At 39.9% G+C, this 18,480-nt stretch overlaps 1 protein-coding gene across 2 annotated transcripts in view; it reads right to left on the bottom strand.

The window, feature by feature from the left end:
* The window catches only part of ACSS2 (acyl-CoA synthetase short chain family member 2), a 47,470-nt gene extending 29,220 nt beyond the window's left edge, over nt 1-18,250 (bottom strand). For both annotated transcript variants that reach the window (XM_082858210.1, XM_082858211.1), the window contains exons 1-2: nt 18,035-18,250; nt 11,860-12,055 (exon numbers count right to left, since the gene is read on the bottom strand). In XM_082858210.1, the coding sequence (XP_082714336.1) occupies nt 11,860-12,055; nt 18,035-18,212 (374 nt within the window). In that variant the 5' untranslated portion in view covers nt 18,213-18,250. The remainder of the gene's footprint in view (nt 1-11,859; nt 12,056-18,034) is intronic.
* Nucleotides 18,251-18,480: the final 230 nt, after the last annotated feature.

Here is an 18,480-nt window from a genome sequence, read left to right as displayed (position 1 = left end):
TGAAGACCCAACACAAAAATAAAATTAAATAAATTTTTAAAAAATTATATTAAAAAATTATTTTAAAAAAAGATTGAAAAGATAGAATGTCAAGGCCATGAAAATCAAGAAAAGACTAAGGGACTATTCTAGATTGAAGAAGACTAAAAAGAAAAAAAAAAGACTAAAAAGACATGACAACCACATGTCATGTGTAATTGTGAACTGGATCCTTCTGCCATTAAGGACATTATTAGGACAACTGGTAAAACTTCAGTGGAGTGGAGTCTGAGGATTAGATAGTAGTGGTGTATTAGTGTTGATTTCCTGATTTTGATAGTTGTATTATGGTTATATAGGAGAAAGTCCTTGTTGGAAATACACACTATTCAGGGTCTGCATCTTACTCTCAAATGGTTCAAGAAAAAAGTTATTTGTATTGTACTTGCAACTTGCCTTTTTTTTTCTTTAAGTGTTGATCCTGTTTTATTATCTGACTAGAAAATTAGACAATCCACCAGTCAGAGGGGATGGAGGAGCTTAAACTTGCTCATTATTGCCAGCTCCAGCCCCACCCTGGCCCTTCTTGGCATTTCTTCCTCTTTGTGAGGCCTCACGGTAAGGCGAGAAGAGGGAAAAGACAGAAGTCCTTCTGGGAGTCCTGGCAGACAATGAAGGACTCATGTTCACTACCTGCTTACAAACCCTGATATGGTGCTGGCAGATCAGCACTCAGGCATGGTGAATACACTTGGCCAAGGCAAGCTTGAAGACCTCTCCAAAATATCCTTGATTTTCAGACCCAGGTAATCCAGCTTTACCTTGCCCTCGTACAGCACCTGGATGCAGGCGAGTCACTGCAGCAGGGTGTTGCTTTCAAATAGAGGCGTTCAGTAGCGGCTCTTGGCCAGAGTAAAGTTGACCCTCCAGGCCTCATGTTTCTTCAGAGCCCATATTCGCTGATTAGCTTCAGCTCTTGGTTGAAGTGGGATTTAAAAGGTCTCGGGGGGGGGTCACACACACTTTGCTACAGACGCAGCACCAGGCCACTGGCATGTCAGCTCCACTCTCCTGTCTCTACCTAAGCTCAGACCCCAGTAACTGAGGAAGAGCTATACTTGTAACTTTTCTATAAATTTAAGAATGTTTCAAAACTTTAAAGATTCAAAATATAGACTAGAGAGGGCTCATACATATAGGGCCGCAAATGCTTAGTTTAAATTTTATTCTGTAGGTCAGGAAAAGTCAGAGAGGTTCCTAGACTAAAGGCTCTTCCTCCACCTCAAAACATTTTACCTACTAAACTCCCAATCCACGGAGGACTGGAAATGGACGATCTTTGCCAGAGTGGCCACCCAATGATCAGTGCCTACTGCTTGCCAAATTAGGAAAGTAAGGGAATGAGAGGCTAGTCCTTACTCTCATAAACTTAAAATCTTTAATTGGAGAGATCTAAATCACCCACCACATCAGGCCAACATTGGGAAAGAGCAATCAAGAACAAGAAAATGCAGAAGTAGAAAATCACCAAAGGAATGCAAAAGAAATAACTTAAGTGTGGTCAATTACGAAACACTTCCTAGAAATGGAGGATTTTGAGCCAAGTTTGAGAAAAGAAGTTAAGTTCATTAGAGGAAAGAAGGACATTTTGTAAAGTATAGAAAAGTCATATGTGGCTGCCAGTCTTGAATCCTTCTGCCTTACAGTGCCCTTAGACATGTGTAATATGTATGAGTATTAGCACCACCTCATAGTAATAAATCTTTTCAGTGTGTTTTCTTGTCTTTCATCTCAGCTAATCCTTGTAGCAATTTTTTGAGATTGGCAAAACAAGATTTGCTATCCCCATTTGAAAGGTCAGAAAACTGAGGCTCAGAAGGATGTCATCACTTGCTGAAGGTCATAAAGCAATGGTTGGGACCTCTGCCTGCGGATCCTCAGGTAGGCTTTCTGGGTTTTGGTTTTTGTTTTTTCTAATATATACATGATCAAGAGAGTGATCTTTTCAAAATGTAACTCTGATATGTCACATCTCTACTTGAAATTCTTCATTGTCTACCTAGCACTTGTCACAATTGCAATTTTACATCTCTGTGTATGAAACACAAATTTCTGATCCTCCCCCAAAACTTCTCCTTCCAGTTTCTTCTCCAACTCAACTAATGGAAATTCCATCTCTCCAGTGCTCAGACAAAAAAACCTTTGTTTCTTGACTCCATTCTCTTATACCCCACATCAAGTTCATCAGCAAATCCTATTGGCTCTGCCTTCAGAATATTCCAAAACCTGGGGAATTCCCTGGTGGTCCAGTGGTTAGGACTCCACACTCTCACTTACAAGGGCCCAGGTTCAATTCCTGGTGTCTCACGGAACTAAGATCCCATGAGTCACACAGTGCGGCCAAAAAAATAGAAATAAAAAATCTGACCACTTTTCACAGCTTCTACTGTTCTCTCCATTATCATATCTTATCTGAACTGTTGTCAGTGCCCCCTTATTGGTCCCCTTGCTATTGCCCTGTGCCTCCCACCCACTATTCTCAAGGTAGTATGCAGACTATATATAGTAGATATTCAGTTTAAAAAAATTGTTTAATGAATGGATGAATGAACACATCTCAGCTAGAAAAGGATGTTATTTCTTTGAGGTTTGCCCTTTAATGTGTTAAGCCTTATAAATTATCATTATAAATTGTAGTCAACATTTCTAAAGCCAGCCCTAAACCATCTAAGTAAACTACTGGCTAGATAAGTGACAGATTGTCAAAGAAGCTAAGTCTGTGAAGTAGAAGCATAGTGTCTATAACAAAGAATGTAAGCGTTCTTCTGTCCAAAACAAGTTACAACTGCTATGTGACCTGGCAAAGTCACTTCTACTCTCTGAGCCTCAAGCTCCTCATCTGCCAAGTGTTCTTGTGAACCATACCTAGGTTCAAAAAAACAAGGGAACAATTATACACGTACAACACAGAGGAGACATAGTTTATTATTAGAATAAATAGAAAACTCTTAGGCATTATGGGAGATTGTAAATAATTCCCTGTCCAGGGCATACCATAGGTAGAGTACTTAATAAATGATATTGGCCAACTAGAGTATGTATACAGGAGACCAACATGCATGATGAAGGAGTTGTTCAAGAAACTATATCATACAAGGAACCTGGGAATGTGGACTCAGGACTACCTCATCCATAAAACAAGAGCACTGACTAGGTCAGGGGTTTTCAAACTGACTTCTGCAAATCCATGGAGGTTCCACACATATATCTCACAGGGACCACAGTGACAAGGTAAAGAAGCCAACAGAATGTAGCTCTGGTCCTCCAATCTATGCTTCAACCAGATCAGCTCTGCTTTTTTCCCGTTTTAGGAATGAGGCTTTGGCATAATGATAAAAATAGCTAACATACTGTTTGCCAAGCACTAAGCCCTTTACACAGATTATTCCAATTATTCCTCACACCAATCTAGGAACCGTTATTTTATTTTTTTGGTTGTGTTGGGTCTTTGTTGCTGTGTGCAGGCTTTCTCTAGTTGCGGCGAGAGGGGGCTACTCTTTGTTGGGGTGCGCGGGCTTCTCATGCGGTGGCTTCTCTTGTTGAGGAGCATGGGCTCTAGGCACGCAAGCTTCAGTAGTTGCAGCACACAGGCTTCAGTAGTTGTGGTGGTGGGCTCAGTATTTGCAGTGCACAGGCTTCAGCAGTTGTGGCTCGCAGGCTCTAGAGCGCAGGCTCAGTAGTTGTGGTGCACAGGCTTAGCTGCTCCGCAGCATGTGGTATCTTCCCCGACCAGGGATCAAACTCGTGTCCCCTGCGTTGGCAGGCAGATTCTTAACCATTGCACCACCAGGGAAGTCCCTGGGAAATATTATTGTTCCCATTTTACACATGGGAAAACTTAGGTTTAAAAAGGTGAGGCAATTTGCTCAATTTGTGGGAGTAGTTACTGAAACCCAAGCATAGACCAGATCCTGTCAATCACTATACATATAATATTATATTTGAATAAAAGGATTGTAATGTTTTTAGAAAATCGAAAATTACTGAACTAGATGATCTTCAAGGCATCTTCTAGATTTAGATATCTATAATTCTACATTCAGCCTGGCAAAGGGATACTGCCCTCAAATACCTGAAGGGATGTCTTGTGGAGAAAAGAATGGGATTATTCTATGTGGCCCCAGAGCAGAGAACTAAGACCAAGGGAAGAGGAGAGAATGGGAATAAAGTTATACGGAGGTAATATATCTAAGAACTTTGTAACAGAGCTGCCTAACAATGGGATAGGTATTGTGTGAACTCTGTGGTCTTGGTAGTGTTCCAGAATCAGAATGATCACTTATGAGAATTGTTGGGGATGGAGATACTGGGGCTACATCTCCTGCTTTGTACAGGAAGTGGACCTCAAAGGTCTGGGAGTGAGAGTCTCAAATTCTCACAGAGGTTCAAGGTATCAGACGCTAGGGATCATTACCAGTGACCAAACTCTCCCATACCAAATCCAGGAAAAGGGAGAAGGCCCATCTTCAGCTCCAAGCCTTCTGTATTTACTGTTGTAAATGTGAGGCTTCCCTAAGGCAAGAACCCATGCTCCCACCTAACTACCTGCTCTCTTCAAAGGACAAGAGGCCAGTATTGGGTTCCTCCCCTTCCCCCAACCTCTCCTAGCTGCCTTGCCACTGCCGTTCCCTACACTTGTGATAGAAATTCTGAAGGTCAGTGACAGAAGTAACTTTAGCAAATATCCTGTTCACCCCAGACAGTTTACCAGTGAGATAAAGAAGGCTCAGAAAAAGGTCATTATCTAAAGCCATTCTCCTCATTAAATATTTACTTAATACACTGGTATAAGAAGTCAGCCCAGACACAAACTCAGGTAGCTGACATGGCTCAGGACACTGAGTCAGGCCTCAAGACAGTCTCCATTTATTACACACTTATTATTACATATGTTAGTACATATATTAATGTATAACATATACTATTATTATTATAATACATTTATTATTCATTTCCCACCTACTTCCAAAAAGTGACTAGTGACTTGGACAGCACATCTACTTGTTTCATTTTTATCACTTTAGGGAGTGGCTCTTTAAGGCATCAAGAGTCTGAAACTCAGGGGAAGTGAGAGACGAAAATTAGAGATCCACCTTAAACATGAAATCCTCCAGTCCTCCTCCACAATCTGCCCGCCTGATTCAAATGGAGAAAGACTGTTCCCAGCAATAGTTATTTCCCCACATATCTCCCGTTAGATTAAAGCATTTATGCTAAAGTGTTCATATTACCAGACAAGGGGATCAGATTCTCTTCCTCAGCTTCTTCATCCCTTCTAAAATCCTCCTCTTCTTTCATCATCTCAACAGAAGCCCAGCCTGCCTACTGAGTCACCATAGAGTCACTACAGGTTGCAACAGAACTTCTAAAACAACTTCCTCTTCAGAAACAATCACAGAATCCTGAAACGTCAGTGTTGGAAGGGACCTTGCAGAGTATCAGTAGTTCATCTCCCACCACTCCCACAAAGGGAAGGCCCAGAGAGGGGAAGAGAATGGTCTGAGGCCATCTTCTTTCTCAAATGAGTGTTTTTCCTTAGCAAGTACAGTAGACCCTAGAACAACACAGGGGTTAATCTGCATATAACTTACAGTTGCCTCTCCAGATCCTTGATTCCTCCATATCTGCTGATTTAACCAACCACAGACCATGCAGTACCGTAGTATTTACTGTTGAAAAATATCTGCGTATAAGTGGACCCATGCAGTTCAAACCCACATTGTTCAAGGGTCAAATGGTATATCTGAATAAGTAAATACACTATTGTGAAACCAGTGGAGATATAGATGGAGGACAAAAAAGTCCCTCCCTTCCCATAGTGATCATCTAGTTTACTGAACTAGTGATCAACTAGTGATCATCTAGTTCACTGAAATGAACTCCAGAACATGGACCTAGATAATTAACAGAGTCCTTGGACATGAATGCTAAGACAACACACTCTAGGGCTCTGGTTTTCCATGTCACCTTGACAATCTTCTCCTTGTCAGACCATGGTCTTATCTCACCTTCCCAACCATCCCCACCTCCTCAAATACACACACTCACACATACCCCACCAGGATCTGGACAGTTCTAAGTATCATATTTTGGAACTCATACTCAGGAACATACAGGGATCCTGAGAGCAGAGCTTCTGTCCTAAAGTCACCTGCTTCTCAGAAGTTTCTAAGGAAGGACTGAATAATAGAGCCTGTGGAGAGATATTTCAGTGATTTCAGCTGAGGCTGAAGGGGAAGATGGTATAGAGATAATGGTAGCCATAGGCAACCCAAAGCAAAAAGTAGAAGGAATGGACTATACCAAATATTTTGGGCTTTGGAGATTGGGTTCCTCTCCTGGAATAACCTAGAGACTGAGCAGCTCATATAAATCACCAGAATAATAGCCATCAACCACTCTTTCCACCCACTCCCCATAATCTCCCACTGCTTACTTAATCCCCCAATCTCCCACTGTTTGCCAGTATCCCTTTAACTCCTTGAGCTACCTCTAATATCCCTCACCGACTATCTCTCCCTGAATTACTTTTCTAATAACTTTGTTACTGATTTCCTTCTCACACGTACACATATAAATCCCCACGAACCTGCCATGTTAGGGGGAAGAAAGTGCAAGAGAGGTTAAAACCAAAGTCTTAAGGGCAAATTTAGCCTCTGGATCAGATGACTGTGTGCCTCTGAAAGAGGTAAAGTGTTATATAGACTAAGGGGACCCTTGACTCCTCTCTCACTTTCTCTGTCCGTGCGCCCACCATCTACACACCCAGTTACCTATGTTGGTTTCTTTCCTCTAAATTACTCTAACATTTCATTGTTCAATTCCATTCCCACCAGCAATATCCCAGTTCAGGCATCTCTACCTTGGATAACAAAACTCTCAGTTCTCTGACTTTCCACTCTCACTTCCATATGAATCCAGATTAATCTTCTTAAACCCAGCTGTGACTGCATCATTCCCCTGCATAAAATCTTTCCTAGGTCTCCAAAAATAGTCAAGATGTCCCATTCCTGGACCTCATCCACTGCTGAAGATAACCTTGACTCCTCTCTCTCTCACTCCTCAAATCCAGTCCAAGTCAGCAAATTCCATGGGCTCTTCACTCAAAATAGATCCAGATTTTGACCACTTTTAACCACCTTCAAGCTACTACTAAAGTCTAAATCACCATCATTGTTCAGCTGGATTTCCATAATAGCCTCATAATTGATCTCCGTGCTTCTATTCTTGCCCTTCTACAGTCTATTCTCAAAACAAAGACAGATTCTAAACATAATTCTAAACATAAGTCAAATCATGTTTACTTCTATGCTCAAGATTGTCCAGTGGTTCCCCATTTCACTGTGAATAAAACCCAAAAGTCTTTCAAGGTTCTATACAATCTAGTGTCCTGCTGACCTCATTCCCTACTACTCTGTTTTTCTAGCTAATACTGCTTCAGCTACACTAACTTCCTAGCTAGTATTCAAATACCCCAGGTAGCAGAACACTCCCATCTCAGGGCCTTTGCACGGCTCCTCCATGTACCTGGAATATTTCCCTTTCCCAACCCAGCTATGGGCATAACACTCTCCATTTCCTTCATATCTCTGCTCAAATGTCACCTTTATCAGAGAGTGCTTCCCTTATCAATCCCCATTCTTCATCGTCATTCCTTTTTCCTTAAACTGCTCTGTATTTTTCTATAGCACTTATCACTACCTGTCACATATTTATTGGTTGGTTTGTTTATTGTCTGTCTCCTTAAGCTGGAATATAACCTCCACGAGGGCAGAGAGTTTGTCTGTTTGTTCAAAATACTGGTACATAGTAAGTTCTTAATAAGTATTGAATGAATAAATTGTTCCCTACATAAACCCTTTACTCTAGACAGACTTGGTCATCTCACTGTCCCGATAATAATAATAATGGCGGCTAATATTTGAGTGCTTTCAATGTGCCAGGAATTGGACACATGGGTTTGTTATCCTTTTCAATCCTGTTCAGCTGACAACTCCATGAGATAAAAACTATTTTTATCTACATTTCACAGTTGAGAAAACTGAGGCTCAAAGAGGTTAAGTAACTTGTGCAAAATCGTAAAGCTAGTTAGTGGCAGAAACAGGACTCAAATTAGGTTAGTTTGACACCAAAACACATTCTCCTAATTTTATGTTATACTGCCTCCCTGCAATGCTTTCTCCCTTCTGTGAACTATTAGTAAAAGTGGCTCTGTGCAATTTGACCCATAATTGCTTTCAGGCTGTTTCATGTAGGCCTGTCTGGTCTTCCCCAATAGAATGTAAATCTATTTTACATTCATTAAAGGGTCTGGGCCATTTAAACCTGGTGACACCATTTATTTTACATTTTTAAGCAAATTAATTTAAAGTTAATTTAACTAATATTTAACTATAATTTCTCTTTTCACTGGTCACAGCCAAGTACTGCACAGCTAGAATAACGAAGTACTGTTGACCCTTGAACAACACGGGTTTGAAATGCATGAATACATTTATATGCTGACTTTTTTCAATTGTAAATACTACAGTACTACATGATCCACTGTTGGCTGAATCCGCAAATGTGGAACCTCGGATACAGAGGCTATGGAGGGCCAGCTATAAATTACATGCAGATTGGATTGTGCAAGTGTTGGCACCTCTAACCCTCGAGTTGTTCAAGGGTCCACTGTAGTATCATATGGTAAAAAGAGAAGTTGACCAGGAGTGAGGGTATCTGGAGATTAGTCTCAGCTCTGTCTCCAAGCAGGTTTATCACCCTTAAGCAAATCACTTAGCTTCTCTGATCCTTAATCTACCCATCTGTAAAGAGAGCTGGCCTAGATGGACTCTAAAACAGTCACTTCAAATTCTAAAACTACTGTTCTTCCGTGAGTATTTACAATGTGTCAAGCCAAAAGTAAAAGGCTAAATTCTTCCTTAATATTGTTCTATTTTGGCTTATTGGAGTACTTTCCTAAGAGCACTATTTCCTTTGTGGATTATTTCAGTATGTACATAAGATATGCCCTAAAACAAGAAGTGACCTACAAATGTGGTTTTCTAATGCCATTATAGCTATCTAAATGCCTAGGTTGAAAAGAAAGTCATACTATGGCTCCATAAGAAGTATATCAACTGGAACAAATCACTGAAAAGATGTCACTTTAAAAGCATTAATAGAAATTAGAGCGGGAAGAAGGTGGGCTCCAAGACAAAGGACAAAGGAGAAAAACAGCACTTCAGAGAATAAATTATATGATACAGAGTTTGAAAAATATTGAGTATATGAGAAAGGCAAATAGTGCAAGAAAAATGGCAGGTGATTTTTAACTTCTGTGGAAAAAAAATCTTTACATAAAAGGAACTGCAACTGTGATAGATTATTCTAACATAAACATTGATTTTTAAATCAACTAAAAAACAGAGGCATAATTATATTGAGATAAGAGAAGGAAGCTGGAGGAGTATACAAGAACTGAATTCTCATCTATCATAAAAGGAAGTCAATACTTTCTAAAAAAAAAGATGAAGAAATAGCAGTGTAAGCATATTATTTTTAAAATATGGAGGTAGAAAAGGGAAGTAACCAAGTATCTCGCATGTTTGCACTCTACTTTCTTTTAACAAATGTGATTTATTTGTAGCTTGAGAATTGAATAATAATGGCCAGTGTGGTACTTGTCTCCACTCTTCTTACCCTTGTACCATAACACCTAACATAGGGCTGTGTACCCAATATCTTTAAAAATTCTTATTGGTTGAGTGACCAATGTAAAAATGGAGTGAAAATGTCTTGTTATAGAGTTATAGAATTTTGCACTGGAAGTAAATGTAGAGACTATATAATCAAGTGCTTCCCAAATTGGTGTTCCATGGAATACTGCTTCTTTTGATGTTAATAGCATGCTACGAAATGTGTTTGGGGCTCAAGTAAACTTTAGAAATCCCATGTTAAAATTAATCAGGTGTCTTTACTGTAGGACTTCTTGGAGTCTTTACTATATTAATATACATTGGGAATCCCACAAAGGTAATTTATTATGTAGTGCTTCTCAGTCTCATTTGTTTCATGAATCAAGAAGCCACTGCTAATATGTCTAGTAGTTAGTGAGTGGTTCCTAGAGCATTCTTGGCAGAACACTGATCTAATCTACTCCTTTCATTTTACAAATGTGGAGACAGGCTCTGTTCAGGTATGGATGGTAGGGGAACTAAAAGAAGGGCCTCAGCATTCTGCAGCAATATCCAGTGATTGGACAACTCTGGCCTGTGTTTTTCAGTCTTTCATCTTGCACCTGAATTATTTCAAACCAGGTAACAAATTTAGACAAAAGCATCTCCTCTGCAAATCTTTAAAGGTTTTTTGATCCCTAAGGAACCTAGGAGGTGGGCCCAAGTGTCAGCTGGAGCTCAAGCATAAAGTCCCAGGGCAGGAGCTAAACAAAGTCTCAACAGGCATAATAGGCCATGACTTTCATTGGCAAAGTGACCCCAAACTGAACAATGGTAATGTGATAACAGACCACTCACATCTGTATGTTGTTTTCCAATGAACAAATAAATGCTTTTACAATATCATATTTGATTCTCATAACAATCTAGAGATAAATACAAGGGTAGAAATATTACCCCCATTTTATGAATGAGGAAACTGACTTTCAGAGAGTTAAATGCCTTGCCTAGGGTTACAAAGCAAGTGAATGGCACAGTTGGAATAAGAATCTGAGTTTCCTATCTCTCAGGTTAGGGCTTTTCTCAATATATCACACAAACTGGGCAAATTTTTACTGACTACCAATTTAATTCTTCCATGAAATACCAACGTGCTCCAATTGGCTTACTTAAAAAGAAATAGATCAATTCCAAAGTGCTCATGGTTGGTGGCAGAAGCAACACTCCAATAACTGGAACTTCAAGATCCTATATCAGGTTCAGTGTTGTAACACCTCCTCTAAGCTATGTTGCTAGGAGGAGGGGGGTCTCAGTTTCAGTTGGGGAGGCAGTGTGGCCTAGTGTTAAAAGCAAGGAATCAGACAGACTTGGGTTTGAATCCTGGCTCTACCAGTTACTCATGCTATGACCTTATTCACTATGAAGCACAGATGTGTGCTTCATTTCTTCAGCTACAAAATGGAGCAAAGAATACCTACTTTGCAAAGCTAAGTTGGGAGGCTAGTATAAGAAATTAAAAGGATAGTATAGTGTCATGGTTAAGAGTATAAACTCTGGAATTGTGCTACTGGGGTTTGAATCTTAGCCCTGCTTCTTACTAGTTGTATGACTTCAGATAAGTCATTTATCTACATCTCAGAATTTCAGTTTTCACATATGTAAAATGAGGAAAATAAATAATGTATTCTTAGTTGCTGTGAGCATCAAATATGATATTTGCTAAGCACTTGAGCACAGTGTCTGGCATATATCTCAATCAAAGGTAATGATGATAACAGTGGTAGTGGTAGTAAAAAATCCAATATCCATTTTTCTCCCAAAGCAAGAATGAGAAAGAAAGCTACTTAGTACTGTTTGCTTCCATTTACCCTCTCACCTTGTTCCTCTCCAAGTTGAGAACACGAGACTAGAAGTCAGGACACTTGGCTTTGAATGTCAATTCTGTCACATTCTAGTTATGTGATTTTAGGGAAGTCATTAACTTACTTGAGGTATTTTTCCTCACCTGAGACATTAAGTTAATGATACTTTGCTTATTCTTCTGGGTCGTTGTAAGTATCAAATGAATTCATGGATTTTTAAGGTACTTTGTGAACTATAAAACACTATATAAATGTGAGGATGACTTTTTATCTGCCACAGGCTATAAAATAGATGTTTTTACCAGTAAAAAGCAACTTTATCGCCAAGTTTTTTCTCGTAGACAATTCGATCCAGTACATTGTAGCAGACGTTGGTAGTTGCTCCTTTCATCCACTCAATAAAGATTTTCCCTTTAGTCATATCAAAGTTGTACTGGAGGAATGGACCAGGACATGGGGTCTTCCAGTAAAATTCCTTGGCAATGTCTCCCCAAAACTCTGCAACAGAAAAGGAAGCCCAGACATCACTTAGCTTCTCAGACATATTTATCCTCAGATGGCTTACCAGTCTATGCACAGGACCAAGTCACAACTCCGCCCTGAACTCTAGGACCTACCACCTGGGTCCCTCCTCTACCTATCTATCATATCTTAACACACACCACACTCCTAAACCACCTTCTATTCCCATGGGCTGAATCTTGACTCAAATTTCTTCCCTCCCTTCTCAAAACTGCCACTCCATTTTTCACCTCTATTTAAATTGTAGCCACAATGCCTAGTACGTTGTAGTCAATCAGTAATTTTTTAAATGAACTAATTAGTGAAAGGAAGAAATCCTTTACCCTCAGAGGCTTCCATGACATAGGAGGCTTAATTTGTTCATTCACTCTCAGCAATTATTTAATGAGCATCTCTTTCTCCTACTACTACTTGCCCAAGTGTTACTTGCTAAGTGCCAGATGTTGCTTTAAGCTCCTTAAATGCATTATCTTATTTAGTTCTTACTACAACCCTAGGAGGTAGGCCTTATTTTCATTCTTATTTTATTGATTTGAAAATCGAGGCTCAGAGAGGTTAAATAATTTGCCCAAGGTTATACATTTACTAAGTCACCATTTGAACTGCCCTGAGGAAGACATTGTTGCTAAAATCTGAAAGATGAATAGGAGTTTTTCTCCACGCCCCCACCAAGAAAGACATTATTATGGGACAGAAAAGAACCAAGGGTATGCGTTAAGAGGAACTCCCTTAGGCCGAAGCACTGAGAATTACAGAAAGAACAGCAGGAATTGATGCATAAACTCGGCAGATAAAGCAATCCTTCTAAGGAAGAATTCTAAGGAAGCTAAGGATTCTAAGGATTCTAAGGAATGCTTCTAAGGAAGCATAAAGAATTTGCTATTTACCCTAAGAGCAATGGAGAGCCATCATAGGAGTTTAATCAGGAGAAGGACATGATCAGATTTACAATCTTGAAATATTTGCCTGGCTACTTTGGAGAAAAGGTACTCAACAGATTAAACATACAACTGCAGAACACCTAGGATAATCTCAGTACTGGATCAGGAGCTAGAGGAGAGAGAGACACTTAGAACCATAATAATGGAAGGAACTTTAGAGGTTATCACCCCCTCATTTTACTGACAAGAAATCAAATTTATAGAGGTAAAGTGACTTGTTCAAGGTTAGATGATTTAGCTTATATAATCTGATTAAAGAGATAAGACTAACATAAAATATTTTTGAATATACAAGACAGAATATAATTGAAAGCTAAATCACATGGAGTACAATTTGCAATGAATTAAAGAAATCCAAATTAAATCAACCCCAAGGTGCCATTATATGCCAATAAAACTAGCAAAGACTAAAAGAAAGATTAAACTCAATGCTTGAGTGGCCCTAGAAAACAGATACTCTTATATGATAATAGCATTATAAGAAATTAGCACAATTTACTGAACAGCAGGGCAATGCCTGACAAGAATCATAACATTTTTAATACCCTTTCATCTGCTAACTTAACTTTGGGGAACCCACTCTAAGAAAATAATACCAAAGAAAAAAAGAGATTACTCAAGAGATGTTTATACTAACACTATTTATAATAGTGAAACTAGAAACAACCCTAAAGCCCAATAATGAAAAAACTGATAAAAACTAGCAATACTGGTAGTGATAACAATAGAATACTAAATGGCCATTAAAGAGGGAACAAATGGGTCTAACTCTAAAGTCCATGTTGTTACAACTACACTGAGTATGTGTGTATACTCAAAAATATTTTAAAGTGATAATTAGTAGGCATAAACTACGTAAAACTATATATGAACCACATTTATGTCCATCAACAAGGAGTGAAGAAAACTGAGTTTTATGATCACTTATTTTTGTTTTGCTTTGCTTTGTTTTGTTTTGTTTTTTTGGCCACGCCACGCTGCATATGGGATCTTAGTTCCCCAACCAGGGATCAAACCCGTGCGCCCTGCAGTGGAAGCTCAGAGTCTTAAACACTGGACCGCCAGGGAAATCCATGATCACTTAGTTTTAGTTTTTGTTTATTTCTGGTGGAGCTGTTGAACTCTGGATGTTTCTTTGGCACACATTCTAAGTACTGAAGAAGTTTAGAAGAGGAAAAGATGAAAATGGTCTGGGATGATCAGGGAATGCTCTGTGGAATTGTTGGGGTTTGACTAGGTAGAGAGGAACAGAAGGGAATGGGCAAAGGCTAGGAGATGGGAAAGGGACTTTTGTGTATCCAGTATATCAACAAGAATGACCTGTGGTAGAATGAGGGGTATATGGTAGGGAGTAGCGGAAGATAAGAATAGAAAGGTGGGGTGGGCTAGTTATCCAGAGACTCTGAAAGAAAGGCAGAATTTTAATTTGAAGCTGTAGGAAATAGGGAACTATTACAAGTTTTTGAAGTGACATATGAAAGCAGTGTTTCCATAATATCAGGCTAACAGTGTTTAGATAAATCTAAATCTAAATCTACCAGAAATATTGGAAATGAGTGAGACTAGTGGAGAGAGAAGCAATTAGGAGGCTGCTCCCTTGAATTAAAAGAGTCTATGGGAATGGAAGAAAAGGTAACCTGAGAGAGATTTTGAAAGAGTATTTGACAGAATTTGGTGAAAGGCAGCCTGTGGATCAGGGAAGAGGAATAGCATAGCTATTGGGAGAACAGGTTCTGCAATCAAAACTACCTTGGTTCAAATCACAGCTCCACCACTAAGTACCTGTGTGACCTTGTGCAATTAAGTTAACCTCTCTAAGCTTCAGTTTCCTTCTCCATAAAATGGGGATAATAGTCTCTACATCAAATCAAACAGAATTTGTGCTTAGTAAGCAGTAAGCAATCTATAAATAAATAAGATATACAGATAGATAGGATCTGGGATGGTGCCATTGACAGGGATTAGAAAATTAGGGAGGAAAGCAGGTTTGGAAGGGAAAATTGGTAAATATGAGTCACAGTCATATTAAATATTGTATAACAACAGGGTGTGTGAATAAAATGCTCTACAGACCTATGAAATTTGAGACTAGAGCAAAAGTGAGATCCTGGATACAGAGCTAAATATGTAGAAAAGGAGTTCTTGTGACAGTAATAGCTCACCCCTGGGGAGAAGATATTTGCAAATCATATATCCAATAAAGGGTTAGTATTCAAAATATATAAAGAACTCATACAACTCAACAACAAAAAAACAAACAACCCAATTAAAACATGAGCATAGGTGCTGAATAGACATTTTTCCAAAGAAGACATACAGATGGGCAACAGGCACATGAAAAAATGCTCAATATTACTAATTATTAGGGAAATGCAAATCAAAACCACAATGAGATATCACCTCCACCCGTTTGAATGGCTATTATCAAAAAGGCAAGAAATAACACGTTTTGGAAAGGATATGGAGAGACGAAACCCTCATACATTGTTGGTGGGAATGTATATTGGTGCGGCCACTTTGGAATATGGCGATTCCTCAAAAAATTAAGAATAGAACTATTATACAATCCATTATTCCACTTCTGAGTATTTTTCTGAAGAAAACAGAAACACTATTTTGAAAAGATATATGTACTCCTATGTTCATTGTAGTAGTATTTACAATAAATAGCCAAGATATGAAAGCAACCTAAGTGTCTATTGATAGATGAATGATAAAGACGATGTGATATATAGAGATATATATTTATTATATGGATATATGAATATTACTCAACCATAAAAAGAATGAAATCTCACCATTTCAGACAGTTAGACAAAGACAAATACCATATGCTTTCCCTCCTATGTGGTATATAAAAAACAAACAAAACAAAATAAATGAACAAACCAAACTAAACAAAAACAAACACGTAGATACAGAGAACAGATCAGTGGTTACCAGAGAGGAAGGTTGGGGAGGGGAAAATGAGTAAAGAGGGTAACTATATGGTAATGGATGGAAACTAAATTTTTGGTGGTGATCACACTGTAGTGTATACAGAAGTAGAAATATAACACTGTACACAGGGAACTTAAATAATGTTACCTCAATTAAAAAAAAAATAGCTCACCCCTGGGAAACAGAACTCATGACAGGAGAAAATAGAGAGGGAAGAGAAGTGAAAAGGGGTCTGAGGTAGGAGGGGAGGGATAAATTAGGAGTTTAGGATTAACGTATACACACTACTATATGTAAAATAGATAACCAATAAGGACCTACTGTGTAGCACAGGGAACTATACTCAATATTTTTTAATAACCTATAAGGGAAAAGAGTCTAAAAAAGGATATACATAAATAACTGAATGACTTTGCTGTATACTTAAAACTAACACAACATTGTAAATCAACTATACTTCAATAAAAAAAAAAAAAGAAAGAAAAGAAAAGAAAAGAAACAAGCTGGGGACATCTAACCTGAAAGTGAACTTAGATTAGGGGGTGAGACTATAGATTAGATCACCTCTCTGAGAGCCAACCAGGCAGTCTCCATTGGAAAAATGAAGATATTATTATAGGACCAGTATATCAATTGGTCTTTATATTTTATTCCTAGAGAATCCCAACAAAAACATGGTGTTATCCCAAGAAGTCAGAATCCTGGAATGGCTGGTGGATACAGGTGTGTGATATAAGTGTGTTTTATGAAAGTTCCATGTGATTGTGTTTTTATTTAAAGATATTGGCTCATTTCCCTATTAAAGGAAGCCTACTGTGAATTCTTTTATAAAGCATAGAAACTTGTGGCAAGGAAAGAATTACCAACCAGTTGACTCTTTTAAGTGTAATATTTGTCTAAGGTGTGGTATACATTAATGAGCAGTAAGACACTCTTTATGTAGGCAAATTTAGTCAATAAATATCTATACGAACACCTTAAAAAAATAAGAGGTCTGAGGACTCAAACTTGGACACTGCATGCAGCAATCAACCACTCTACACTTGATTCAGTCTCATCTTGCATTACTCAATAATTGCTTCATCCACTTTGTTCCTATTGTTATCAGACTAACCGACGCTACTGTGCATCAGGCACTCTATAATGCACACTTCACTTATTACTCATTTTTGCCCTCAAACGAAACTGTGAGGCAGGTATTATTACCTCTGTCTTATAGATAAAGAAAAGGAATTCCAGACAGGTTTTAAAATCTGCCTAAGGCCACACAGTAAATGAGTGGTAGAGCCAGGATCTAAATCTAGATTTTTCTGAGTTTGATTCGGTGGCTCATGCTTGTCCCACTGCCGACATCATGCTGCCTCCCACCTCAGCTACAGTTGTGACCCCTAACCCAGCTTGAGGGCACAGATGGGGAATTTTCCCCACACGTTCTTAAAGACATGGAACTACCTATCGGAATTTCTGAGTTATCACAATCCCATCCCTAATTTTTTTTAAAAAGACAACATTTTAGTGACTTGTTCAGTCTTATATGGTAGTTTCGATTGGGATTTCTAAAATACTAAAAATAGATCTGGGACTCCATTACTAATTTGGGGACCCTGGGATGGGACCCTACCGCCCCTCAGCAGTGGAGACTAACTCACAGGTTGAAGGTGTCAGGAGGCACTGGGTAGGCTGGTCTGAAAAGCGGCTAAGAAAATTCTCTTTGTGGCCCGCCTCTCCTCAAGGCGCTCTGCGCCCTTAAGAACCCGCCTTTTCACCTGAGGAAGTGTTCTCTTCTTAGGACACTTTCACTCTCCTCACAAAACCTGCATCTCCTCACGAAACCCCCAAGCCGCCAAGGAACCCCCCCAATTCCTAGGGAACCCTCATTTCCTACAGAACCCTCCTTCTCAGAGAACCCCCCTCTCCTCCCGGAACCCCTTTTCCGAAATTCTTCCCTCACAAAACCTCTATCTTCTCACGGACCCCTCAGTTTCCCAAGGGAACCCCAACTCCTCACTCTCCTGTGAGCCCCCCACTTCTCTCCTCCCTGACGTCTCTCAGGCCCTCCCGGGCCCGGCCTCACCTCTCGGCTCCTCCAAGGAGCGCCTGTGCAGCTCGCGGTAGCGCTGCAGCGAGGGGACGTGCGCGGAACGGCTGACCTCGGGCGGCGGAGACCAACTCCGCGCCCGGCTCCGGGCTCCAGCCTCCTCCCGGACTCCGCTCCCACCGCCGCTCCGGCCCCGCTCCTCGGGAAGCCCCATCACCTCAAGTTCCGAACACCGTAGCAGCCTTGGCGGTCTCAGCGGAAGACCAGGAGGGGGAAAACAGGCCGACCGAGGGGCGGGGCCTTCAGAGAAGGGCGGGGCCTGACAGCAGAGGCGTGGCTTAGGCATGTGGCGGGGGAGGTGGCCCGGAGGGGCGGAGCCATGCCTGGTGGAGGTGGGACCAGGGCTAGCAAAGAGACCGATAGGGAAAAGTCGAACATTGCTTGGGGGATGGGGCGGAGCTGACTTGCGGAAGGGGTGGAAC

This window comes from Leucopleurus acutus, assembly GCF_964270905.1.
Source record: "Leucopleurus acutus genome assembly, chromosome: 16".
Classification (NCBI taxonomy): Eukaryota; Metazoa; Chordata; class Mammalia; order Artiodactyla; family Delphinidae; genus Leucopleurus; species Leucopleurus acutus.
Note: the sequence above shows the minus strand (reverse complement) of the source record. Positions and strands in the feature narration are given on the sequence as shown.